At 37.5% G+C, this 26,557-nt stretch overlaps 4 protein-coding genes and 1 pseudogene across 8 annotated transcripts; 4 read left to right on the plus strand and 1 right to left on the minus strand.

The window, feature by feature from the left end:
• Nucleotides 1-5,970: 5,970 nt before the first annotated feature.
• LOC106431228 (transcription factor GTE10) lies at nt 5,971-10,680 on the plus strand. Of its 5 annotated transcripts, XM_013872039.3 has the most exons (11): nt 5,971-6,117; nt 6,252-7,623; nt 7,705-7,753; nt 7,825-7,971; nt 8,415-8,485; nt 8,577-8,649; nt 8,732-8,815; nt 8,892-9,007; nt 9,103-9,169; nt 9,268-9,398; nt 9,486-10,680. In XM_013872039.3, the coding sequence occupies exons 2-11, from the start codon at nt 6,478-6,480 to the stop codon at nt 10,167-10,169; spliced, it is 2,568 nt and encodes an 855-aa protein (XP_013727493.1). In that variant the 5' UTR covers nt 5,971-6,117; nt 6,252-6,477; the 3' UTR covers nt 10,170-10,680. The 5 variants fall into 5 exon arrangements, 4 of the variants coding, with proteins under 4 accessions (XP_013727493.1, XP_013727492.1, XP_013727495.1 ...); XM_013872038.3 differs by lacking the exon at nt 5,971-6,117 and having other exon boundaries at nt 6,124-7,623; XR_002660332.2 differs by lacking the exons at nt 5,971-6,117; nt 8,732-8,815; nt 9,486-10,680 and having other exon boundaries at nt 6,124-7,623; nt 8,866-9,007; nt 9,268-9,314.
• Nucleotides 10,681-11,604: 924 nt separating this feature from the next.
• On the plus strand, nt 11,605-13,396 carry LOC106431260 (nucleoside diphosphate kinase II, chloroplastic-like). The gene is made up of 7 exons (XM_013872074.3): nt 11,605-11,892; nt 11,970-12,026; nt 12,142-12,228; nt 12,384-12,464; nt 12,558-12,670; nt 12,762-12,811; nt 13,142-13,396. Exons 1-7 carry the CDS (start codon nt 11,650-11,652, stop codon nt 13,207-13,209), a joined length of 699 nt encoding a protein of 232 aa, XP_013727528.1. The 5' UTR covers nt 11,605-11,649; the 3' UTR covers nt 13,210-13,396.
• Nucleotides 13,397-13,595: 199 nt separating this feature from the next.
• On the plus strand, nt 13,596-14,585 carry LOC106415052. The gene is made up of 3 exons (XM_013855666.3): nt 13,596-14,003; nt 14,072-14,269; nt 14,357-14,585. The coding sequence occupies exons 1-3, from the start codon at nt 13,809-13,811 to the stop codon at nt 14,375-14,377; spliced, it is 414 nt and encodes a 137-aa protein (XP_013711120.1). The 5' UTR covers nt 13,596-13,808; the 3' UTR covers nt 14,378-14,585.
• Nucleotides 14,586-14,953: 368 nt separating this feature from the next.
• Nucleotides 14,954-18,068, minus strand: LOC106415047 (zinc finger CCCH domain-containing protein 67-like). The gene is made up of 6 exons (XM_013855659.3): nt 17,564-18,068; nt 17,055-17,126; nt 16,222-16,341; nt 15,859-16,143; nt 15,502-15,765; nt 14,954-15,378 (listed from the first exon to the last, which is right to left on the minus strand). Exons 1-6 carry the CDS (start codon nt 17,912-17,914, stop codon nt 15,214-15,216), a joined length of 1,257 nt encoding a protein of 418 aa, XP_013711113.1. The 5' UTR covers nt 17,915-18,068; the 3' UTR covers nt 14,954-15,213.
• A 7,747-nt stretch (nt 18,069-25,815) lies between these two features.
• Nucleotides 25,816-26,205, plus strand: LOC106413368 (annotated as a pseudogene).
• The last annotated feature ends 352 nt before the right edge of the window (nt 26,206-26,557 follow it).

Here is a 26,557-nt window from a genome sequence, read left to right on the forward strand (position 1 = left end):
ATCGAATCCTTATCTCAACGTTTTTCACTTAAAGATTTAGATGATTTATCCTTTTTCCTTGGCATTGAAGTGCAGAGAACTAAGGATGGTCTTTATTTAAATCAATCTCGTTATATCTCAGATTTATTACATAGGACAAATATGACAGATTGCAATCCAATTAAAACACCTATGTGTTCTAACACACCTTTAACTCTGTTTTCAGGTACTCCTCTTGCTGATCCAACTGAGTATCGTGCGGTCGTTGGGAGCCTGCAATATCTTTCCCTCACCCGGCTAGACATCTCGTTTCCAGTCAATAAAATGTCACAGTTTATGCACAAACCAACAACAGATCATTGGCAAGCTGTGAAAAGAATTCTACGTTATCTTTCCGGGACGATAACAAGAGGCCTCTTTCTCTCTGCTCACAATACTCCTTCTTTACATGCGTTCACGGATGCGGATTGGGCTGGTAATAAAGACGACTACACCTCCACTGGCGCATACATCGTCTACCTTGGTCGCCACCCGATAGCATGGTCCTCGAAGAAGCAAACTGCTGTTGCTCGCTCGTCCACAGAAGCGGAATATCGATCACTTACTGCAACTACTGCTGAGGTTTACTGGCTCCAGATGCTACTGCATGAACTTGGCGCTCCTTCCCCTACCAAACCAGTGATTTATTGTGACAATATTGGAGCCACATACTTAGCTGCAAATCCAGTATTTCATACACGAATGAAACACATAGCACTTGATTATCACTTTGTTAGACAATTCGTGCAGAGTGGTGAGCTTCGTGTCTCACATATTGCATCTGCAGACCAGCTAGCTGATGCACTCACTAAACCACTCCCACGCTCTCGGTTTGACTCTCTTTGTGTCAAGATCGGACTCTCCAATGGCCGTCCGTCTTGAGGGGGTGTGTAAGAGAATGGAAAGTCCATATTATAGATTCTCTCTAACGTTCTTATTCTCTGTAATTATGATTTCAATATTGTCTTACCTTTACTGTAACCATCGATGTATTGAGTATTGGACTTGAATGATTCTATTGATTAGTAGAGCTTAGCTCTTATATGTACATCGATGGTTACAGTAAAGGTAAGACAATATTGAGATCATAATTACAGAGAATAAGAACGTTAGAGAGAATCTATAATATGGACTTTCCATTCTCTTACAAACAAAACGATTTTTCCACCCTTCTAAATGATTTAGTTTTGTGGAGAAGGGAGGAGTTTTAGAGAGAATTCTCTCTCTAGAGAGAGGAGAGAGAACCTCCTGAAGTTCTTATTTTTATGTTGTTTTCCCTTATATGAAGCATTTATATGATTATATATTGAAAATGATATTATAAACCAAAAAAAATAATGAAAAGAATTCTGAGATCATATTATCATTTTTAATAAATATTTTTGGTTTAAATTAAAATGACAGTAACCTTTATTATTCTCTATTTTTTCAGAAAATACAAAATTAGCAAAAATTATTCAGAAAAGTAACAATACATATTAGGGCAAATCTCCAAAATCGCACATTTCTAAGTTTATATCACAAAAATAGCACTCAAAAACTAAAATGACCAAAATAGCATTTTATCTTTTGAAAAATTTAAATTTTTTTATTTTTCAAAATTTTAAATCTTATCCCCAAAACCTCACTTCTCAACTCTAAATCCTAAACCCTAAACTCTAAACCCTAAACTCTACCACTTGAGTGCTATTTTTGTGACTTTTGGCCTTGAGTGCTAGTTTGTGAACAAAAACTTATTTAAGTGCTATTTTGGTCTTTCTCTCTATATATTATTTTATGTTAGTGAAAAATATCTTTTAAATGAAATATTACTATTTTGTGAACTTTCCTTTTTAATGAAATCATATTATATATACATATATTTTCGTTTTTAAATTACTTTTTTAAACTTTATAAATTACTTTTTTATACTTTATAAATCAGGCTGGCGACGTCTTAACCACAAAATCCCCAAATCAATCGTCGTTCTCAATTTCACACAGTGTGCCACCTTCCTCTTCATTTTAGGGTTTTTCGATTCGAGCAAACAATTAAACTTAGCTCGCGACGTGTTTATGGGTTTTCGATGAAACGATGAATCATCCCTCTGTTATACTCTGTAATGAAGAAAGGTACTACCTTTGACACCAGAAACTTCATTCACCTCTTTACTTTTCGGTCTTCCCAATCCATCCCCAACGCTCGTAACCTCTCTTCCTCAACGATAACTGACACCACAAGACCTTTCCCTGATTACTCCCCGAAGAAACCTTCAGTGAGAGACACCGAACTCGTCCACCAAATCGCCAATGTGATTAAGCTTCGTCGCACTGAGCCTCTGAGGCGTAGCTTAAAGCCTTACGAATGCAAGTTCAAGACTGATCACTTGGTTTGGGTTCTGATGAAGATCTTCTTTGAATGGGCACGCTCCCGTAGAGACTCCACTCTTGAAGGTATTATGTTGTTTGAGACTTTGGCCCTGTGAGGCTCTTATTTTGTTGTCTTTTCTTTTGAACTTTCGATTCCTTAACTTTGAATCATGTTGACTCGTTAATTCTATTGCATTTCCAGTAAGTCGCCAACTTTTGTCTTGGACTTAGGTATATCTACTTTGATTGTAATTTTAAATATCGTTTTTCGACGAGTCTGTTGTCTCGATATTGTACCCGTCTATCAAATGCAAGATTAATCAAGATTTGAAGTGATATTGTTCTTTAGTACAAACGTTACCGAGGTGTCGGGTCGTTGTTGTGTTAAGCTCGTCATGACTTTGTCTCGGTCGTTCTACTCGACTCGCGATCATTCGCCACTTGAGTTTTATCATTAATCATGAGTTCTTGAAGCTGACAGTTCCAAGTCGATCCTAATGAAATTTCTAAGCGTTCGGCTGGCCAGATGTTACTTAGTAAATTATAGGATGAGTCAGAGTCATTGTCTCGGCCATATTGGTTCGAGTCGCAATACAGTCGATTCCCGTGAATACGTGTCTGATCAGGACATATCCAACGTGGGGTGCGAGTGCCAGTACATTTGTTCGAGAAGCCGGGGCATGCTCATGTGGGCATCGCTTAAGCGGTTATCAGTTTGTTCGTCTGTTATGAAGATTTACTCCTCGGGAGAGAGTTTGTTTTTTTTTTTAATGTTTCGGCTGGACCCTTTTCTTTAGGCTGCCTATGCACATTGTTGATCGACTCTCCAACGACGTTCAATACTTTCGGGAAAAGAAAGATGGTCTAGGAAGGATTAGTCTCTCTCCCCTTCAAAAGTGTACTACAGCCATTCGTGTCTTGGCATATAGTTGTGTGGGTGATACGGTCGACGAATACCTCCGGCTCGGTAAAACACCAACTCGGTTATGTGTAGAAAATTTAGTGGAAAGCATAATATATTTGTTCGGCGAGGAGTACTTAAGAAGACCAACACCGGCTGATCTTCTACGTTAACACCGGCTGATCTTCTACGTTTACTTTATGTTGGAGAGCATCATGGATTTTCCGGGATGATAGGAAGCATCGATTGTATGCATTGGGAGTGGAAGAATTGTCCCACCGCTTGGAAAAGGCAATATTCTCGTGGTTCGGGTAAACCAACAATCATTTTAGAAGCGGTTGCTTCATACGATCTCTGGATATGACATGCATTTTTTGAATCTTTAGGTATATTAAATGATATCAATGTTCTTGATCGTTCATCTGTTTTTGATGACATAATAAAAGGTCAAGCTCCAAATGTCACTTTCTATGTCAATGGAAGAGAATATCATATGGCTTACTATCTCACCGATGGTATTTATCTGAAATGGGCAACTTTTATCCAATCTATTCCTATACCACAAGGACCGAAAGCAGTTTTATTTGCTCAACGTCAGGAAACTGTCCGAAAAGATGTCGAGCGTGCTTTTGGAGTCTTGCAAGCTCGCTTTGCCATTGTTAAAAATCCGGCGCTGTTTTGGGATAAAATCAAAATTGGGAAAATTATGAGAGCATGTATCATACTTCATAATATGATAGTAGAAGACGAACGAGATGAATACACTCAATTTGATGTTTCAGAGTTCCAACAAGGAGAAGACAACGGAAGTTCACATGTCGATCTCACGTATTCTACAGATATCCCTACAAATATCGCAAATATGATGGATGTTCGAACAAGAATTTGTGATAGACAAATGCATCAACAACTGAAAGATGATTTGGTTGAACATATATAGGAAAATTTGGACGTTATGAAGACAACAACTAAGCTCGGATGCTTCTTTCAAATAATTCTCGTTTATTTTACTACTCTTTGGTTTCAAGTTTTTATTTAAAAGTATATGTTTAAAATGTTATCTTTCATTATGTTTTATGTAATAAAAATATTTTAATTTTAATAAAAAAATGTTAAAATTTTTTAAGAACCCTAAAATAAGAAACTTGCAATGGAAGAGAAAAAGTATCAAGGTTCTTAGCTAAGTTTCTTACCAAAATTAACTCCTTAAATACTAATCTTTATATATAAAGTAGATTTTTACCTCTTCTCATGACAAGTGGCAGTGAGCTTTTGCGACACGTGTCCTCTTTTGTGTTTTCTTTTTACATTTTAAGTCATTTTTCTTTTAGAGTACTACAATTTGGTCCAACACTTTCTAATTATACATTTTTTTTCTTGAATTGGTCTCAAATTTTTTAAATCGTGATTCTAACCCTTAATGCATACAAATGACTCTTAAATACAATTCAAAGCACTAAAATGATAAAAAATATTAGGTATCACATACAACCCCCATCTTTCTCTATCTCTAGATTAGAAGCTATAATAATTCCATAGATTTAGATCATCATCTATTTTTCTTAAGGAAAAAAGGTGTAGAAATTATCTCAATAGTTGTATTTCTATTTTTTATCTGATTAATGTCTTCAAATTGAATTTATCATCATCGAATCCATTATAAATGTAAAAATGTAAAAACCAAATAGCTCTATATGTAGAGAAAATATATTGAAAACAATTTTTTGGTGAAGAAAAATGTTCTCTTTTTTTCATTGTAAATAGCAAACAAAAACCAAAGTCTCAACACACAGTAAAAATATTGGTCAAGTTAGAGCGTCCAAATGACAACATATAGAACAACAGCGATGCAGTCCGAATAGTAACAAAAACATATAAATATGTAGGTATGTAGAGATTTTTGTTATTATAACTGTGATGCGGTACGGTTTGTAAATATTCGGAAAAATCATTTTGTTGGTTTAGGTATTTGTGATTTGGAAACTAATAAAATGAGATATCAAATCACGAAGTACTTAAAAACATTTATTTTTGTAAATGTCTATTTTTCTCTTTCAGTTTTCACCACTAAATTAAACATGATCTAATTTGATAGATATGACTAGTATAATATAATTAAGAGATCTATTATGGGTTGTTATAACATGATTATTGGAGGGTTCTTAAGGTGGAGTTCTTATCGGAATATAAGAACTTTTCTCTTAACTTTTAACTAAAAAAGCTAAGAACGAACTCTTAAATAAGAGTTTTGAGAGACGATTCTTAGTTTTTTAGTTAAAAGTTAATAGATGTTTTCTTATATTCCGCTAAAAATTTCTTCATAAGAATCTTTCAATAATCATGCTCTTAGGATAAAGATGCTATTATATACGACCCAGTAAGACCCGTTTTTTTAAAAAACAATGGAATCTTTTGATTTTTTAATTATTTTTTTGATAGAAACCCAAGGCTAAGAGCCTGACCTAAACAGCTTATCCGACAGGCACGTGTCTTTCAAACGCGATTTACGAGTCGCGTTAGGTGGTTTTAATAGTCAAGATAGTGGAGGCAATGTCGGTTGGTAGCCTCGTCTACTACACTCACTATATGGACACGTGACATTCGGCTAATGGATCTAACTATGCTGACGCGCGTAATATTTTTCTCAAATAAATTAAGAGAACTATTAAGGAAGGAGCTTTCGTATACTCGTAGTATCCTTAACAGCCGTTGGATCTAATCTTGACGGTACGTAACGAACGAATATTTCCAGCCGCTTAGATTTTGTGTTGGTTGCAGTTGACGGCTTAGATTCGAATAAAGACGGCGGGTTGATCATCCTCTCGGATCTATAAGTAGAGAAGCAAACTGGTTCGTTATCCGCGTAACTCTCTCTCTCTCTTCTCTGGTTTCTCTACTGGTTCCTTCTCTCTCCTCTTTCGTTTCCGTTGGAACCGATACCTTGAAACTCTGGATCGATTTTAACCAGTATAGGGCTTTTCTAGGGTTTCGATTTTGGGTTTTCGCCCAATTTGCCGCGAGGAAGGAAGGAGCTTTCGTGTAATTCATCATCGGATTGATTTGGTGAACCTTCTCCGGATTCGAGGGAGAACAAGAGGAGCGTTTGATTGGTTACTGCAACTTCGTTGATGGAAGCATATACCTGCAAGGTTTTTGAAGCAGGGGCAGTAATGCTAAGTAGCTAGACTCTTTTAGTTCATTAGCTACTACATGATGGGTAAAGCACAGAAGCATTCTAGTAGGAACTCATTGGGCTTTGTTCCTGGTTATATTCAATCTGTCGACACCACCGATAGTGAGATAGAGGAAGCTCATGTAAGGAAGAGGAGTCGTTATAGTTTGAATGAAGATAGATATGGTGTTCCTAAAAAGGTTTCGTCTTTGTCAAATATGTCAAGCTCTGAGAGAGAGCATTTAGTTCACAAGTTGAGGTTGGAGCTTGAACAGGTCAGAGACCTTCTTAAGAGGATTGCATGTATCAGTTCAGCCACTGTTTTGTTGTCTCCATTCAGCGATCTTCGTAGTTGTAGTGATGGGAGTAAGAACAAGCGTCCTCCTGTGCGCATTGATCACAAGGGGAGTAAGAAAGGCCCATCTCGGCACTCTGTGCCTGCGAGATTAGAAGTCCCGGCAAGCTCTAGAGTTGCTTCGTTGATGAAGGAGTGTCAGACGTTGCTTGATCGTGTATGGTCACATAAGTTGGGGGTTGCATTTCGCAATCCAGTTGATCCTGTTCTGCTGAATATTCCAGACTATTTTACTGTGGTTAAGCATCCTATGGATCTTGGGACGATACGTAGCAGACTGCGTGCAGGTGAATACTCTAGTCCTTTGGAGTTCGCAGCAGACGTGCGTCTTACATTCTCAAATTCCATGGCTTACAACCCGCCAGGAAATCAATACCATAAGATGGCTCGAGATCTCAGCGCATATTTTGAGTCGAGATGGAAAATTATAGAGAGGAAATTACCTGTGGTGGAACCACCGGTCATGTCCCTAACCAGCTCTGCTTCTCTGGAGTTTGAAGTCCCGTGTAATGTAGCCCCGCCAAGAAAGATTACAGCTGCAGTGAACGAGGGGAAGCTGAGGGTGGAGCCTGGGAAGTTGGTTATGACAGATGGTGAGAAGAAAAAACTAAGCCAAGATTTGGAGGCGTTAGGAGAAGAGTTCCCACAGAACATTGTTGATCTCTTGAGAGAGCAAAGTGGCAGTGATGACCAATCTGGGGAAGTTGAGATTGAGATAGAAATAGATACGCTTTCTGATGAAACCTTGTTCATGGTTCGGAAACTCCTGGATGAGCATCTAAGGGAGAAAAAGAAATCCCTGGAAAAGAGTGAACCTTGTGCGATGGAGGTACAGAATCTCTCTGATGAGTTTTTTAGTGGTTGTTTGTGTGCGCCAGGAAATGTTGACGTTTGACTTTTGGTTTAACAGATAGTTCATGACTCTGGATTTAGTAATTCCCCTCTGCAGCCTAGTAAATGTAAGTTTTTTCTATTTGGTTTGATGTTGAAAATGATTTGTTTTAGTAGTCCTGATGTATTCCTATTACAGGTGATTTGCTGATTGACGAGGATGTTGACATAGTTGGTGGGAATGACCCCCCTGTTTCTAGCCATCCCCCATTTAAGATAGAAAAAGATGCTGCATGTAGAAACAGTTCGAGTAGCTCCAGTAGTGAATCAGGCTCTTCATCTAGTGGTTCGTGTTTATGCGAGCCTTCTTCTATTTCGTTAGAATAATCATTTTTTTCTATGAAATTGTACATTAGCTTTTACAGTATGTATGATTAGTTAAGATTGGAATAAAGTAAAATTTATTGCTTTCTTCTTGAAATAAGTATTTGACTACTGAGCCAGGTTTTGTAATTTGAGCGTGCTACCTGTCTTCTTTTCTATTTTTGGTGATTATTAGAACTGTTGTAATTGTCTTATGGGTCTCAACGCAAAACTGAGAAGTCTTTGGTTTTTCGCTGCTCTACTAAGTGTGGTTATACACATTGCTATAGAGGAAATTGTAAGTAGTTTTTGTGGTTTAGTAGCTGATGAAGGAGTTATTTCTTACTTGTGATTTGGTGAATTCTAAAATTTGGAATTTTCCTCATTGGAAGAGGTTTACTGATTCTTTGTATGATTATCTTTCAGATTCTGATTCTTGTAGTTCCTCTGGGAGTGAAACAGATTCCATTAAAGTTTCAAACCCTACGTGTACAGAGGTATCTGACAGTGGGTTGACTTCTTTTGTGGAGTCTTACAATCATAAAATTAAAAATGGTACAGTAGAATAAAGTGTAGTCTTTAATTTAGGAAAAAAAGGAACGAGGAGTTGGTATGAAGAAAAAGGAGGATGATAACAATGGTGAAAAGAATGTTATAAACGGTTAGTCTCTTTTCATTTGATGTATGCAAGTTCGAGTGCTCGGATGGAAGTCTTCCCGAAACTCATTATTTCTCCTATGTAGAATCTTTAAACAAGTTGGGTCAAGTTGAGCTTGATGTTGAGGGAAAGTCAACGACCATGGATGCAGTACATGCCCTTCCAGCGGGTAAGAAATGAAAGCTAAGGATAATGATGGTAATACCTGTTTGTTTTCAGATCATGATTTTACATGGCTATCATAGAGGAGACGGCTCCACCTGTGAGGCAAGATTCCCCAGGAAAGCGTCAACGTGCTGCTCTGTTGAAGAATCGTTTTGCTGATACCATAATGAAAGCCCGAGAGAAGACCCTAACTAAGGTTGAGTTTTTAAGTGCCTGCTTATGACGTAAAAGCTCCTCTGAATGTCGGGAACGGTTTAATCACAGTTTTTGACCCGTCAATTCAATTCTCAGGGTGAAAACGGAGATCCTGAAAAACTGAGGATAGAAAGAGAGAAGTTTGAAAGACGGCTTAGGGAAGGTTGGTTTGTAGTGCATCGAGTGTGCTCATGCACTTCATAATTCCTAACTAAATTTCTTATTGTTAATCCTTGCGATTTCGGATTTCCTTCTGATTAGAAAACGCACGGTTACAAGCCGAGGCCAAAGCTGCTGAAGAGGCTAGGAGAAAAGCCGAAGCAGAAGCTGCAGAAAAAGCAAGGAGGGAAAGAGAGCAAGAGAGAGAAGCTGCACGACAAGCTTTACAAAAGGTATAAATGACTTTTCAAGATTTTGATTTTCTAAAGTCATATAATGATGTGCAAAACATGCAAATTGACTTTTCTGGACGGCTTCAGATGGAAAAGACTGTGGAGATAAACGAGGGTAGGCGGTTTATGGAAGACCTGGAGATGCTTAGAGCTACAGGTGCCGAGGCTGATCAGTTGCCGACTTTCATGAAAGAGATGAGCCCCAATATGTTGGGTAGTTTTAAGATGGAAGGAAATAGTAACCCATTAGAACAGCTAGGTCTCTACATGAAAATGGATGAGGATGAAGAAGATGAGCCACACTTCAGCCAAGGAGAAGTAGATGAGCAGCCCTTTGATAGAAAAGAAAGACTCACGCTTAGTCCTCACGTCGCAGAGAAAGAGGACCAAGTTGATAGCGGAAATGAAAAACCGGTAAGCGAGAAGGGACAAGAGAATGAGAACCAAGAAGATGAAAAGGAAGGAGAAGAACAAATAGAGAATGTGCCAGTTAATCCCCACGGAGAAGAGGGTCTCGTTAATGGAAGTGAAGGGAGAGAAGAAGTGGTAAGCGAGCAGGCACAAGATAATTGGAACCAAGAAGATGAAAAACTCATCAACCAAAATGAAGGAAAAGAACAATTGGAGAATATGCCAGAGCAAGAAAATGGAGTTGAGGACAAGGCAGATGAAAAAGCTGAGGTTATGGATGAAGAAACTCAAGTTGGGGACATAGTAGAGGAAGAAGCTGAAGTTGTCGATGTCGACATGGTGAAGGTAGAAAGAAACTGAACTTGTCCACAAGAGAGAGAAAGAAACTGAAGATGTTGTCGACATGGGAGAGCAAGAAAATGAAATTGGCGACATGGGACAAGAAACTGAAGTTCTGGAAAAAGGGAGAGCAAGAAACTGAAGCTGTCCATAAGGGAGAGCAACAATCTCAAATTGCGGAAGAAGAAATCGATTGAGATGTCTTTCTTTTGGGTTATTCAATGCACGAAATATGATGTGGCGTGTAATGGTGTAACAAGGTTTTGAAAACCGGACCGGCCGGTCGGACCGGTTCGACCGTGACTCGTTAAGTAAGCCGAGTCCGGTTCGGTTCAAAACTCGGATTGGATAAAAACCGGCAAACTCGGTTCAAAACCGGAAAAACCGGTGACCCGGGTCAACACTAAAACCCGGTTCTGATACAATTTAAAATTTGATTAGGGTTTTCTTATAAACTAATCTTTGATTGATAGTTAATAGCCGTAGTTTGTTAATAGTTTCTCAAAAGAAAAAGAAACGCAAACGTTTTATCTTTGTCTTGTCTTCTCTTCGTCTCTCTTACACTATCCTCAATCTCATCATCTGAATCTTGCATTGCCACAAGATTTGTGACTGCACAATTGTAAGAAACGTAAGTATTGTTTAATTCGTTGATTTTCTTTAACCACAAAATTTGATAAAACAGTAATAATGTATTATTTTTTTGCTCTTGTCTACCTTTTATTTTAACTAGTTAATGGAGAAGAATGGTTCAGTGAATGAACCAGATTTAGACATATTTTTTCTCAACGTTCGGTATGTTGAGAAGATAACATAACTTGGAGATAATTGACATTTTAACTAGTTCATTTATTTTTGATACTGCTTCTAGATATATATATATTTTTTTTTGTAAAAGAACTGCTTCTAGATATTAGTCAATACTCATTACACTATATATATATATGTTATTATTATTATATATATAATAAATAGAAAACCCGGTTCGACCGGTTGAACCGGTCCGACCAGTCATCCAGTGGATACGCCGAGTCGGTATCCGGTCCGGTTTTTAAAACATTGTGTAAAAGCAAAGCAAAGCAAAGGAAGTGGAGGAGAGCCAGAGACATTGGAGAAGACAAGAGGATGAGCTCTTATTTCTCAACCTGACTGTTGAGTGTTGACGATGACTGCGGATTGTTGAAGACCAAAGAAAAAATATAACAATTTTGCTAAAAGAAAGATGTTGTCGAAAATTTGAGTTTGGTATAAAAGCAGTGAAGTTGAAATGCACCAAATTTTAAACTCTTTAGAAGAAAAAAAAACCTGTACAGGATAGATATTGTAAACGAGACTCTTTTTGTAATTTGCTGTAAAACTTTTTGACCCCGATACTTTCCAATTGATCTGTTAGACCCAACCGATTTCTGGATGGATAGAGGGTAAATATGTCATTTTACTTGTTCTGATTCGATATGAAAAGCTAAGGAAATTGGACAGTGGGACAGAACACACACACACAATGGTTGGTATGGCTGTGGTTGGTCAATGGACTCTCTGTGTCGCCTCGCCGTCGCCGAGAGTAAAGTCGGCAACTTGCAATTCAAACTCTTGTCCAACCACCGTTAACTTACGCTCTGAGCTGTCTGCATTTCGTCCTCAGTTCCGGCTCTTCTCTCGTGTTTCTCCGACACGCCGCCGCCGTCTTTGCGCTTCCAGCTCCGCCGATTCGGGAATCTTCCTCCCTCACCTTGTCGCTTCTATGGTTAGCGTTTCCCCTCCAGTGATATGCCTCGTTACTTTTTTTTGTTCATTACTTAGGCTTCTGTTTTATATTATCAGGAGCAAGTTGAGGAGACTTACATTATGGTCAAACCAGACGGCATCCAACGAGGCCTTGTAAGTTCTTTATTTTGAACTATATTATCTGGTATTTGAGGTAAAGTTCTGAGCTTTGAATGTGGTTTGCTATCTTGGCTTCAAGTTCTTTATTGTTTCCTTTCATGTAACTTAGGTTGGAGAAATCATCTCTCGTTTTGAGAAGAAGGGGTTTAAACTGATTGGACTTAAGATGTTCCAATGCCCAAAAGAATTGGCTCAGGTACTCTCACTCATAACATCACTAGTTTCACTACATGTTTAAGATCTTTCTCACAATCATTGGTGAATATTTAGAATTTGAAGCTTGATCATGACTTATATTACTTAAACTTATTGCACTTTTCATCTCATTTTTGTGTGTTAATCAATTGGCAGGAACATTATAAGGATCTTAGTGCTAAGTCTTTCTTTCCTAGCCTGATTGAGTACATCACTTCTGGCCCAGTTGTGTGTATGGTACGACTCATCATTATACTCTTTATCCTGATTTTTACTTGTAATCAGATTTATTGAAGTTGATTGCTTGTGATGTTTCAATTCTTGTAAAAGGCTTGGGAAGGTGTTGGTGTGGTTGCTTCAGTCAGGAAGCTGATAGGGAAAACTGATCCTCTTCAAGCTGAACCTGGTACCATTAGAGGAGATCTTGCTGTACAAACCGGAAGGTTAGAGACTCTTTTTTGTTACCTTTAACAAAAATTGGTGATTGTATTAGATGATTCTCATTGTTTGATGTTTACGTGATGCGATTTTCAGGAACATCGTGCATGGTAGTGACAGTCCTGAAAACGGAAAGCGTGAGATTGGTGAGAATTTCTTGTTTTCTTAAATCATTCATCCATGTTATTCACTAAGACAGCGACCGTTTAGTGAGAAAACTGAAATTTTGGTCTAGAAATGCAAGCAAGGCTCACATAACTAGAGTAGATCATACTTTGGCAACACAGATTGTTTTGTTTGGCTCAGTTTCATATTATGTCTTTGGATTGGTTGGAATAAATCATGAATAATACTATTTACATTGCTTATTCATTCACTTAGTTTTTAACCAAATATCCGTATTCCTGAGTTTGCTTCACCCTATTAGTTCTCGGTTGCTGACATTTTGACTCTGGTGGTGGTTGTTTGTTTCACAGCTCTGTGGTTCAAAGAAGGCGAGCTGTGCGGGTGGGATTCAGCTCTAGCTAAATGGCTAAGGGAGTGATCCTTGAGAAGACAAATTCAATTCTTTTTCCTTGTTACTGAGTGCGAATGGGCTTTGGTCCTTTGTTTTGTTTTTGTTTTTGTTTTTGTTTTGGCGGCGTGTACGTGGACTTGTTGATCTTTCTGGCATCTTTAATCACACTTGTCATGTAATGAAATGAGTTGAATAGATTCACCTTTTCTCTGCACTGAGCAATGGTGGCCTTACGTAGTGGAAGATGCATGATTGAGATTGTTCACATCACTGAACCGGGGTCTCTCATTTCTGTTTATCTCTAGGACCGGTCAGTATATGGAATCTCAAATTCCCCAGGAGGAAGTTCCCAACATCGTCTTCTTCAACTTGTCTGCAGTTAACATGTTGAATAATCTGCCAAGCTGCTCCACTTCTTCTTTTTTTTTATCGTCGAGAACAATGTATACCTCCCACGAACCAACTTTAAATCTTCAGTTTGAAAAGTCAAAAACGAGCGGCATTGCTAGATTCACCTCCCACTAATCACGTTACTAGTTTACTTATTACACAAACCTTCTTGGTCTCCACAACTTTTTGTTATTTGTTTTCTATTAATTTTCGTTAGGTACTTGGGTTGGTGAAACATGCGGGGAATGAGAAGAGGTGAGAGGTTGATTTGGCTAATGATGTGTTTTGTCAACGACGACGTGCTTCCCTCTAAATCATGTTTCTTCTCTTGCCTGTATATTACAACTTCCTTTCTCTTCCTTCTCCTCCCACGTCTCTCTCTAGATCTTCATCTCTCTTTCCTCTTGCTTTTCATCTCAACAATGGCGACGGTAAGAACAAACAAAAGTCTTAAAGCTTTTCCTCATGTCTAGTTTTTATAAACTCTGTTTTGGTGCAGGGGAAGCCACTGCCAAAGTTTGGTGAATGGGATGTGAACAACCCTGCATCCGCCGAAGGATTCACTGTCATTTTCAGCAAAGCTAGCGACGAGAAGAAGACCAAGAAAGCATCTGGCAGCGCAGGCCCTAGTACTCTGGTTTCACCTCAGAACACCGATCAAAACAACCACCAAGATTCTCAAAACCCAAAAGCTAAGGTAGTTTTACTTTTTCTTCTAATCACATTCAACTTCTTACTTCTTTCTCCAAATTTGCTTTACCTGATGATTTATGTTCTTGAGCAGAAGAAATGGCTTTGCTTTTGAGGATTATGGAGCTGAAGAAGTTAGCAGGGAGATCTCAAACAAAGTGAAATAAGATGGTCTTCGGAGTTCACAAACCATATCTTACTCGCTCATACATCTCAGCTTGCTTCTTCTTTTGTCTTCTGCTGATATTATATTTGTTCACTATACTTTCTGCTTCTTCTTTTTGTTCCCACAATGGATATAAGAGAATACATTTGCCTCCTGACTCCCGCCCCTAAGAACTTGTTTTTTTCATGAGATTTTGAGACTGTCCTTTCCAGACATAATCCTATTGTTCATACATATGAAACACAAGACTAAATAATATGGGTTGCTGAAAAGCCTTCAAACAAAATTAACATCCAATGTCGTCGTGAGCTTTAACAAAGATGCTGACACCTGAAAAAATCACATGACATGTGGGGAAAACTGCACCAAACAATCACAGCAGGAACATGTATCTATGTGCATGCTACTGTCATTGTCTGGTTCAGGTTTCTAGCAATTCTATTAAGATTCAGATATGAGTAAATTAAACCAGGCAGAAAGAAATCCAGGAAAATAATTTCAGAGAGCAACCAATGGAAGAACAAAGCAGGAAAGAAGTCAAGCTTCCATTAGACTGAACCTTAGTTACAGTTAAAGCCAGAGAACAAAAACTTATTTAGCGAAATTCACGAAAAACAAGACTAATTTGCCAGATAGATATATAGTTTGGAGACTATAATTTACCTAAATGTTTTCTTTATAAACTCCAAAACCAGAAACATCGTTTTGATCCTAAGAACTTAAAAAGCCTACGATAAAAAAAAAACCAGAAACTATCCCTTACGGAGGCTTCTGAACACGTGGTTTCAATTCCAGCCGTCGTTTTCATTTCCGTTGCCTCCGAGTTGAGGAGTTTCTACGGTTTGGGAGCTGGTGGACGAGAATGTAGGCGGTATAGAATGATCGAATCTACAAGCTGGACCAAATTTGCAGATGCCGTAGCGGCTGTAGTGTGTGCACATGCTCTGCTCCTGAGAGTATCAAAATGGATTAAGATGTGAATCACAGAGTTTGTCATGGAATACAATCTTTTTAGCTTATTAGAAAGGAGCAACGGAATACAAAGGAACAGAAAGGAAGAGAAACACACTCACAGGTCTTAGGGGTAAGCCCTTGTCATTGAAAGAGGATGGAGATTGCTTCGGCAATCTGTTTTTGGGATGATGGTATTTGCATTTATATTTGAACTTACAGTCCCCAGTTTTAACATAATAACTGCACTCTGGCTGATCCGGACGTTCTGGAAACTCCTCAGTAGATTGGAGTTGTGAGAATGAACTAGTTTCTGCCAATGAATTGTTAGCCGAGTATGTAGAAGGAGGAAGTATATTCCTTTCTGGTGGATAGGCAGAAGGCGCCTACACAGATAAGAATGAAAATCTATTAAAAGCAAAGTACTAAAGTATAGTTTCATATAGTACATCAAAACAAGTCATGCAGAATATGGATACCTGATATCCACTCCACTCTGGAGTTTGAGGTGAAACTCCACGATTCTGTGAGTACATGACTGGAATAAAAGGAGCAGTACCAGTCCCATTCATGTGTCTCGGTGAGGACCAAGAAGTTGAACTTGCTTGTGGTGCATCCTTTGGGGCAAATGATCCACCATTGTTACCACGGAACAAAGGAGAATCAACTCCTCCAACAGCAGTAGGATCCGGATGATTAAATTTGCAGTCACCTCCAAACTTGCAGGAACCATTTCGCATGTAGAAAGGACATTCTTTCTCTCCCTGTCAATTGGGTTACACTATTACAGGTTTTGTAGACAGAATGCTAGAAAATGTCTTAAATCAATTTGATGTAATTACCGGTCTGATAGGAAGACCGAGGAAGTTAAGCTCTGGCCGTGAGGGCAGAGGAGTGTGTTCTTTAGTGTGGCTGAATCTACAAGTCTCTCCATATTTGCACCCTCCAGTCCTGAAGTAGTACTGCAATCGTCGTAAATGAGGCGCATAGGTATGACATCAGTAGGCATAGTTTCAAAAGAAAAGAGGAATATAAGGAGAGAACATACATACACATACAATACAAAAAGAGATAATGAAAAGGTAAACAGTGTACAGAAAATCAGAGAAAATGATATGAACAAAGAGGATGGCAATCATCAGATATGAAAAAGGCAAACACTAAACATCCATCTTTTACAAACCAAGTAACTAAATCATCAATGAACAAGAGAACAACCACACCAGAAAACTTCAATGCCCATTTTCTGGCAAATATATAGTTAGTCCTACCGAGAAAGATTTTGTAATAACATGACCCTACGTCCCTATCAGCATAAAAATGTAGGACGTTTTTTAAAGAACTGTGAGCATAACAACATAAAGAAGATATTTGACTGAATCAAGTATGACAGAAGAAACCAATTTAATCTTTGATCTGCCATTAATGAACAAAAGAACATTCACGACAGAGAACTTCAGTGTCCATTGTCTGGCAAATACACAGTTAGTCCTACTGAGAAAGCTTTTGAATTTGCAGTCTTAGACAATACCATGACCCTATATATCCCCATCAGCATACAAGTGTAGTAGGAAGTTTGAAAGAACTGTGAGCATAACAACATATTCGAGACAGAAGAAAACAATATAATCTTTGATAATGCCATTACAGAGGAAAGGAAAGACATTATGCTAACCTTGCACTCCATGAGCCTCGGATTCTCCACATTCTCTTCCCTTTCCTTTTCCTTTACTTTCTCCCTACCAATCTTCCAATCAACGAAACATTAGAATAGCAAACGGAGATATAATATAAAGGGCTAAATTTTCATTACAATTAACATAGGCCTAAAGCACTTCTTCGTTCTAAATACTCCCTAACCGGAACAAGAGAACAAAACGTAAATTGTTTCCACTCGAGTAACCAGAACATGATTATCCAAATCAAGCTTTCTCCTTTGGTCCACCAATAATGAAGTAGACTAACGTATTAACAGAGACTGATACACAGACATGCACAAGACACTTATATTTACTCAGAAAGAGTTTATCTTTCTTTAATAATAAACAAAAGTATAATCTTTTAATCCAAAATATCTACCCTAAGATCAATAGGAAACCGCAACCAAGAATCTCAAAATCATGTCACAAAAACTAAACTACACATCACAAAGATCATAGGGTAGAAGAAGAAGAAGAAGAGTACTTGGAGCTTCCTTCGGACAGGGTGATTAAACTTGCAACTCGATCCGTATTTGCAACTCCCTGTTCTGATATAAAAGGAGCAATCCTCTGCATCAGGTCTCACGGGATAAACCATCATTCTCTTCTCCACACGCTCTCTTCCTTCCTCCTCCTCCTCATCCTCCGCCTTCTGATCCGTTTCTCCATCACCTTCAGAGACATTAATCGGCACGCTCAGCTCTTCCGTAGCTTCATCCGACAAACCCACATTCCTGAGATCATCACTTAGCTCCTCGGTGACGTGATCGGCTACCGGATCCTTCTCGGTGGAAGATCCTGAAGGCGGTTTCGGATCCGGGTCGGGCTTGCTCATGATTTTACTCAAAACGACATTACAAATTTACAGAATATCTCTAATTATTCCACCAGGAAGAAGATCAGAACAAAGGTTAAGAACCGAATTTGAGGAAGAAAAGATCAAAACTTTAAACGCGCTTTTGCTTTTTTGGGTTGTTTTTTTTTTTTTTTTTTTGTCAACAGCAGCACAAACACTAAGTTGGCTTAAAAGAAAGTATGCGACACAAGTGAGAATCTGAAGAAACTTATGTACCAAAAGTGTAATAAATTGATAGTTTTCTTTTTTCAGCCCTTTTTCATTTAGAAGAAAGGCCCAACAAGAGCAGTACAGAGAGACCGCGTTCTTGCTTAGCTCGACAGGGGAGTTGTGGTAAGCTGTGGGCTTGCTGGCACTGCCTGCGTCTTTCTCTCCTCTTACGTGTAAGCACACGTGAACATCCGTTGTATACTAAAGCACAAATCACCTATCCAACAAAATTTTGACACATGGCACCTATTCTACAATTTAAAGAAAAATTTCAAATGAAAACAAATTAAAAACCAAACAATTTCGTTTGTTAGCTGATTGATTTTTATGTATTTTTTATTTAAAAAAAGTCTAATATTTCTCCCACCATCATCTCACGATATCTGAAACCTTTTTTTCAATTGTATATTTTAACTCACAGTGCTATAAATTTAAGTTCATATCTATTTGCACATAAAAGAGAAAGAAAAAAAAAAAAAGGCAAAACATACGCAAACAAGAATGGTAAATCAAAAATAGATCAAAAGAGAAATAAAGAAAATGCAGACAATTGAACAACAAATGCAGGCATGGAAGAAGAGCTTTTGAAAAAGGTAAACACATTTTCATTACTACGAAAGGATCATATCATTGAATTATTTTTCTACGGGTTTTACATCAGAAAGTAGACTAAAAGCATTATTCAACATACTATGCGAGCAATTTGATACCTTTTCTCTATAGTTTCAATGTTTCATATTAAAAATGAAAACTGGTTCATGTACGGTTGTATGGGTGAGATGAACATGAAACGTTAAAGATGGCAAAATCAGTGCTACCATGGGATGATGAGAGAAAATTAATAGTATATATTAACAGCTACATTTTTATATTGATTTTTAATACACAATGTTTTTATTTCAAATGTTTGATATATATATATATATATATATATATATATATATATCAATACACAATAATAAAGAAATCATTTTCCAATCTACTGCATCCTTCTGACTGCCAGAAATAATAGGTAGGTACACAATCAAATTCATCAACGATTTATATATTTCTAAGGTAAACTTTTGAAGTCTTTTTCGATATATATAATTTTATAGAATGGTTGGAAAAATATGAAATTTTGAAAATCATTATATTTCTCTTTTTTGTGTGTGTGCAATTATCTATTTATACTTTGAAAACTGTCTATTTATATCTATAACTATTTAGTTATATTATATTTGTTTTAAAAAAAATATTCCCATGTGAAGCATGGGGGGTCTATACTAGTATATATATATATATATATATATATATATATATATATATATATATTGAGTCAATTAGCTAAAAAAACACAAAGAAGTTGAAAATTAGGTAAATACACATACAAGTTGTGTGTCTATGAACAAAGATACCATGGTGTGAAATTTAGGGTATTAAATTAATTATGGAAAAAATTGTGTATATGGGATGCAATTTCACTATTTTTTTTTTCTAACATCATCAACTTTGTTAATAATGACGAGCTTGTACATAATCTTCATGAAGAAGATTTGTTATCAGTACAGGAACATAGTTATGAAAACAATAAGTAGACATAGAAGGTAAACGTGATTGAGCTAAGGTATTTGCCACTTTGTTAGTTTCCCTTTTTATCCATTGAAAAGTATTGTCATGTATCTTCTCTGCCCACCACCGTATTTCTCTTTTCCAGTTGAAAGAATCAAAGTGAAGTACCTCATCATTTAATATGTCGATAGCTTTTTTGCAATCCGATTCTATGATGATCTTTCAGTATCCATTTGTCCAACAGAATTGTATTGCCATAAGAATAGCCTGAAGCTCACTCTCCAAAGGATTTAGAGAGTATACATTATTACCTTGAGCTTGTACTGCTCCTTTATATACTCCATTTTCATCCCGAACGACCCATCCTGCTGTAGCCGGTTACCTCATATTGATAAATGATGCATCTACATTGCATTTCAACCACTGATCTGGTGGTGCTCTCCATCTTTGTTTACATATGACACTAGACCATCCAGTAAGTTGTCTTCTTGTATCTATACATTTCGCCATTCCCTTGCATCACTTCTAGCATTAATCAAAACATTCTTCCAATGAAAATGTCGATGCTGGAATAATAACATGTTTCTGCTCTTCCAAATTCTCTAGAGAACCTAAATGGGGAGATCTTGGTAATGACTCAGAGATGCTACATTAGATACTTGTAAACATGCTTCTAACTTCTCTTCATAAGTTATCGTTGTACTGTTTAAAACAATATTGTTTATTCCTGAAGCCCTCCAAATCTTCTTAGCATACAGACAATTAAAAAAGAGACGTTCCTTCGTTTCTTCTTCCAACCAGCATCTCTTACATATTACATCTCTAGTGACATGTCTACGTCTCAAATTATTCCCGGTAGCAATACTCTTTGATGATTTTCTCCACAAAAAATGTTTAAGTTTAGCTGGTACCTTTACCCCCCCCCCCCCCATATTTTTTCAGAGCCACTGTTCCATAAGTTGGTGTGATGTAGTTATTGTCAGGGAGATGAGTTGCTAGCCAGTAGCCTGATTTTACAGAATAGAGACCATTGTCATTGTAGTGCCAACCCATAAGATCCTGCTTCGACATAGAGCTAATCTTTAGTGCCAATATCTTCTCAATATCCTCTTCTAGAATATCTTCTCTCAGTTTATCCAAGTTTCATCCCCTTCTGTTATCTGTGAAATAATCACTAACCTTTGTATTGAGATTGACTTATCCCCGTGGTCTTGGAGGTCTTGGTAGGTGTATACTTACCCAGGAATCTGTCCACATCTTTGTAGACTCTCCATTGCCAATAATGTATCCCATTCCTTTGACTATCCATTCCTTACCATGTAGAATTGATTTCCAAGCATATGAAGATTTCTTCTTAAGGGTAGCATTTAAAATATCACCATCCGGAAAGTAACGTGCTCTCAAAAATCTAGCCATCAAGCAATTTGGATTTTGCATTATTCTCCATACTTGCTTTCCTAATAGCGCCTGGTTGAACATTTCAAGATCTCTAAACCCAAGTCCCCCTTCTCTCTTTGGGATGCATACCCTTTTCCAGGCATACCAATGTAGTCCTTTTGACTCCTCTGAACCCCACCAGAATCGAGCCAAGATAGTATTGATTTCTTTACAAACTTCCTTCGGTAGACGGAAAATGTTCATAGAAAAGATAGGCATAACCAGAGCAATAGATTCGAGAAGAACCTCTTTCCCTCCATGTGTAAGATGTTTCTGCTTCCATTCTTGTACAACTTTCTTAACCTTATCAACAATCTATGCAAACATCTCACTCTTTTTTGCTCCAAATTGCTCTGGAAATCCTAAATACTTGACAATTCCTCCTTCGTTATGTACACCTAATACATGTCTCATTCTTGTTTTGACTTCATCACAAACCTTAATTCCAAATGTAATTGTAGACTTACTGAGGTTGATTGCCTGACCCGAGACTGATTCATATTTGGAGAAGATATCTTTTAACTTCTTGGCTGCTTTTAGATTGGCTAGAGAGAAGAACATAGAATCATCTGCAAAGAGCAAGTGATTAACTGCAGGAGCCTGAACTACAATTTTTACTCCAAGGAGGGATCGATCACTCATTGCTTTAGTGCACAGATGAGACAAGACTTCATCACAGAGTATAAAAAGATAAAAAGATAGGGTATCTCCTTGTCTTAATCCTCTTTTCGGTGTAATGAAACCTTCCGGAGCTCCATTTATCAAAACTGAATACGTGACTGTAGTAATGCAGGCCATGATCCATCGTATCCATTTCTCTCTAAAAACCATATACTGTATCGTTTCTTTAAGAAATCTCCATTCAAGACGGTCATATGCTTTCGTAATATCTGTTTTAACTGCCATGTATGAGTTAGCTTGTCTCTTCCTAGCTTTAAGACTGTGGAAGATTTCATGAGCCACCATTATATTGTCTGAAATCAACGCATTTTGGTTCTCTGAGACAATATTTGGTAGATGGATCTTTAACCGGTTGACTACGATTTTTGAAATAATCTTATAAGAAACATTGCATAATGCAATGGGACGAAAATCTTTCATACCCGTTGGAGGATAGATCTTTGGGATGAGACAAAGATTTGTGTGATTGTGTTGTTGATCCAATTCACCAGAGTTGAAGAACCTTTCTATTTCTTCCATTATATCAGCTTTACAATATACCCAAAACTTCTGATAAAACACTCCTGAGAACCCATCTGGACCAGGAGCACGGTGTGGTCCCATATCAAACAGAGCAGCTTGAATTTCTTCTTCAGTGATCGGCCTTACTAAATCATCATTCATTTCCTGAGTAACCCTTTGTGTAAAACCTGAGAAAACCTCTGTGTAGAGCTCCAAGTTTATTTCTTCAGATGCATATAAATTCTGAAAATATGCTGAAGCAACATCTGAAACTTCTTTATGACCTTTACGTAAGACTCCCTGGTCATCTTGGATAGAACTTATTGTGTTCCTGGCTCGTCTAGCCTTAGTAACCGCATGGAAATATATTGTATTTCTGTCTCCTGACCGCAACCACATTATTCGGCTCTCCTGTTTTCAAAATATCTCCTCCTCTATATAAGCCTGATTAAGATCATCCATGATAGCATTCTTATCCTCTGTTGAGTAGTCATCAAAAATAAAAGCTTTGTTCAACTTACTCCTTAAGATCCCAATCCTCTCCTCTGCATTGTTTCTGTTGAGTCTTTTCCATTGAGAGATATGTTGTCTACATCTTCTAATCCTTTGTGTCAACGGTTCCCTTACTAGTTGAGCTTGTACCATTCCTCTCCATCCTCTTCTCACTGAGTCTTGGAAGCCATCTTTATTTAACATACGATTATCATATTTGAAGTATCTTCGAGGTATTTCTCTTTCTACTGACATAAACGTGACCATCGGACGATGATTTGATTCACCTATCTCAAAATACTCTGTGTGAGAAACATGGTAAAGATCAAACCAACTACTATTCGCCAAAGTACGATCCAGGCAACATCTAACAAGGTGATTTCCTCTTTTGCCTGCCCACGAGAAACGATCTCCCAAAGACTGGAGGTCGATGAATTCACAGACCCTCATCATCTTTCTGAATTCATGAAAATAAGCTTCAGGACGTATCCTACCCCCTATCTTTTCCTGTTTACTGTAAATCTCATTGAAATCCCCCAGTGCAAACTAAGGTTCACGCCTTCTGTTTATACTAAGTCTCATCAGTTTCTCCCAAGTGCGATACCGATACGCTTGATTTGGATGACCGTAAAAAAAAGACAAGTAGAACTGATTTTCATTGCAAGAAACTTTACAATCAATGAGATTTGCAGAATTACTAATAACAGAAAGCTGACCATGATGCTTAAAAAAGATAACCAAACCACCTTCTATTCCAACCGGAGAAACTAAAACTGAGTACACATTGCCAATTTGAGCTCCAACATCCCTAACATAATCATCTGGTTGCCTTGTTTCTGAAAGGCATATGATGTCCGGGAGATATTTATTATCTATCTCCTTAAGGCGTCAAACTGTCGAGTCACAACCTAGACCTCGACAGTTCCAGCTGAGTGTTCTCATGGTGGCAGAGGTGGTTCTGAGCCCACCACGCCTCTCTGCTCTGGGTGAGTTGCTTCATGTCCTTCTGCAGCCTCTTCCTCACCTTGTCCTCTCTGTCGCTTTCCTGCATTACTCTCACTAGTTTCCCAGCCTCCAAATTAGTAAACTTAGCAGTATTTCGTTATTAAATGTGGATATAATAAGCTGTTATTAAATAGTAAACTTAGCAGTATTCCCGTTATTAAATAGCAATATTTATTTTATTATTAAATGTGGATATAATAAGTTGTTACTTAAAAATGGATTATGATTATTATAAGTTCATCGATATTTTTTTTATATATATTCTATCGTCCGATCCATTTGACTCTGGAAAGAATGTGTTTAGTACTACGTAGGAGATTGAATACCACATTGTATGATCTGAATTTGAAATATCTTTCAGATTAATGCCAATAAAATAGATCAATCATTTGTTATAGTCTAACATGTTAACTGTTAGACCCAATATTGGTCAATAAGTTAAATGGGCCAGCGTCAGTCTGGGCCGAACGGTGTACGACAAGCAGGAGGCCCGTCACGAGCTGTTAAAGAGAGATCTAAGGCCCGAAGGTCGCAGAACGGTTGCGGGGATCCCGGACTCGATCCGCTACAAAAGGGGATCGATGCGGAAGAAGGAGGACACGTTGAAAACCCTAGAGAGAGCTACACCCATACTTCGACCTTGTTTTCATCCAGCTTTAGATCCTTTCTCTTAACGATCTTGTTTGTAACATTCGATCTTCTTTAACTCATTGTATTCGATCTTATTCATCAATAAAGTCCATTTTCGCCTACTGAAATCTGATTATATCGTTGTGTTCTAAAGATATCGTTGCCTACATCATTTATCTTCCCTAGATTAAACTTTTGATCACTATTAAATACTTAGTGTAGATTTTACGATCTACATTAACCACCTGAAAATCCAAATCCAGACTAGCCAAACAAAAATAATTTAATTTTCTAAGAGAATTGAATTCAGAACTGACATGAATATACACTCCTAGCCTCAAAAACTTACCACTTTACTACCACTGTGTAGTTAGTTCATCAATATTACTAGCAGATTTCAATTATTGATTAAAAAGCAATAACAACCCTCAAGGGTCAACACTCAAGTTTTTTCTTCAAGTTATAGACTTTGAAATTTCTAAGTATTATTCATTATTCGTTACTGAAGTGTATTATGATTATACGTTGATCTTGTATTGACTTGACTTGCATGTGATGAAGTAGCTAAGAGGCTAGGAAAGGATCATAGGGCCAGTAGTGATGATCACTGGCACAAAATGAAGTAGCGCGAAGAGATTGTGATCAATGTTAAGATTGAAACTACGAACTCTCTTAACAACACCTCAACACACAATCAATGAATAGAATCCTGAGAATGAATCGATCAATTGCTATAAACAACAATCTCTGATCACCAATAGCAAGTACTGAGTTTCTACTAAGCTCTCATAACAAACGTAGCTGAAGGTCTCATAATGACTATTCATAAAACAAATATCAGCATAAAGAAAATGAAATGCAACAAGATCGTAAAATATCTTCTAGTAAAGCCTATGATTCAGTCCTCGGCTTTGCTACTCTCAAGTTGCTCTAAACCCACCACTTCTCTCCGAGTCTCTTCACACTCTGTTCCTTCCAACTCTCCCCTCCTTTGATTCAAATCCAACACTTCCAACGGTTTACTCTTCTCATGTTTCCTCTTCTTGAAATACACACGCTGGAGCGTATCAATCAACTGCATGCAAAAGGGGCATTTCATTGCATGCTTATAGCCTTTGATACTTTTGCCACATACACTAACACTGTCTTCTCTACCAACATTAAAAAAATAGGATTGATAATCACTAACTCTATTAGATTTTATTCATCACCTTTGTATATTCGATTTAATGTATAACACTATATATGTGGGGAAAAAATGAATAAAATAAATTTTGGATTCCAAATTACAAAACCTTATGTCTTATTAATTACCCTTTGGCTTTGTATATGTAGTTTTTCTCTTTGAACAATTGAATCATCTACAAGCAAACATGGACAAAACAACAATGTTTTTATCATTGAGGACGCTCTTCTTCTTTCTGCTCGTATGAACCGTCTCTGTGACCTCAAGCAACTTATCGGCGCTAGCAAAAAAACAAAAACGTATGGTGCGAGGCGAATTTTAAAGCGACGGATGTGCACTACAAGCGAATATATAGATTGGTGTTGCAGCGACTCAGGAGGTTTCCGTGATTATACACCAAATCTAACCCGGTGGAATCTGCTACGAACCAAACACTCTCAGAAATCATGCATCGTTTGTGATGAACTTGTATTACCAGAGCCTTCGTGTCACCAAGGTGCAATGCGATTTCAGTGGTACCGGCACTGAAGTTAATGTCGAACCAAGCCATGGCCCGTGTGCTTACATCTCTTATTAACATAACATCCTAATAATTTGTATATGTATGAGAACTTGTTAGACTCAAATACCAAATAAGCTGATGAATATTTTATATATGCTAATACGCATCAATTAATTTTGATAACACTTTATCAGCTAATGTGTGGACTTCTAAATATTAGGTAGCATGATTATCTATATTTAATTGTTATACTAGATTTTGACCCGCGCTTTCAAAGCGCGGGATTATTTTTAGTTGATAAATTTATTGATCCGTCTTTTTGTTCACTAATATGTATAGGCATGGGCTGTTCGGTTCAAATTTTTTTGGTTGTTTGTTTGGTTCCAGTTCAGTTCTAGGTTGTCGTTTTTTTGATACAAAATATATA

Source organism: Brassica napus, chromosome C3 (assembly GCF_020379485.1).
Source record: "Brassica napus cultivar Da-Ae chromosome C3, Da-Ae, whole genome shotgun sequence".
Taxonomy (NCBI): domain Eukaryota; kingdom Viridiplantae; phylum Streptophyta; class Magnoliopsida; order Brassicales; family Brassicaceae; genus Brassica; species Brassica napus.

Excerpts from the sequence above, each read along its gene's own strand:
- LOC106431228 (XM_013872039.3), top strand. The coding sequence starts at position 6,478 with ATGATGGGTAAAGCACAGAAGCATTCTAGTAGGAACTCATTGGGCTTT. Across the intron at positions 7,754-7,824 it reads CCCTCTGCAGCCTAGTAAAT|GTGATTTGCTGATTGACGAG; the intron begins GTAAGTTTTTTC and ends TTCCTATTACAG. Across the intron at positions 9,399-9,485 it reads CACGACAAGCTTTACAAAAG|ATGGAAAAGACTGTGGAGAT; the intron begins GTATAAATGACT and ends GGACGGCTTCAG.
- LOC106431260 (XM_013872074.3), top strand. The coding sequence starts at position 11,650 with ATGGTTGGTATGGCTGTGGTTGGTCAATGGACTCTCTGTGTCGCCTCG. Across the intron at positions 11,893-11,969 it reads CTCACCTTGTCGCTTCTATG|GAGCAAGTTGAGGAGACTTA; the intron begins GTTAGCGTTTCC and ends TTATATTATCAG. Across the intron at positions 12,027-12,141 it reads ACGGCATCCAACGAGGCCTT|GTTGGAGAAATCATCTCTCG; the intron begins GTAAGTTCTTTA and ends CATGTAACTTAG.
- LOC106415052 (XM_013855666.3), top strand. The coding sequence starts at position 13,809 with ATGCGGGGAATGAGAAGAGGTGAGAGGTTGATTTGGCTAATGATGTGT. Across the intron at positions 14,004-14,071 it reads TCATCTCAACAATGGCGACG|GGGAAGCCACTGCCAAAGTT; the intron begins GTAAGAACAAAC and ends GTTTTGGTGCAG. Across the intron at positions 14,270-14,356 it reads CTCAAAACCCAAAAGCTAAG|AAGAAATGGCTTTGCTTTTG; the intron begins GTAGTTTTACTT and ends GTTCTTGAGCAG.
- LOC106415047 (XM_013855659.3), bottom strand. The coding sequence starts at position 17,914 with ATGAGCAAGCCCGACCCGGATCCGAAACCGCCTTCAGGATCTTCCACC. Across the intron at positions 16,342-17,054 it reads CGAGGCTCATGGAGTGCAAG|TACTACTTCAGGACTGGAGG; the intron begins GTTAGCATAATG and ends CGACGATTGCAG. Across the intron at positions 16,144-16,221 it reads TCGGTCTTCCTATCAGACCG|GGAGAGAAAGAATGTCCTTT; the intron begins GTAATTACATCA and ends CCCAATTGACAG.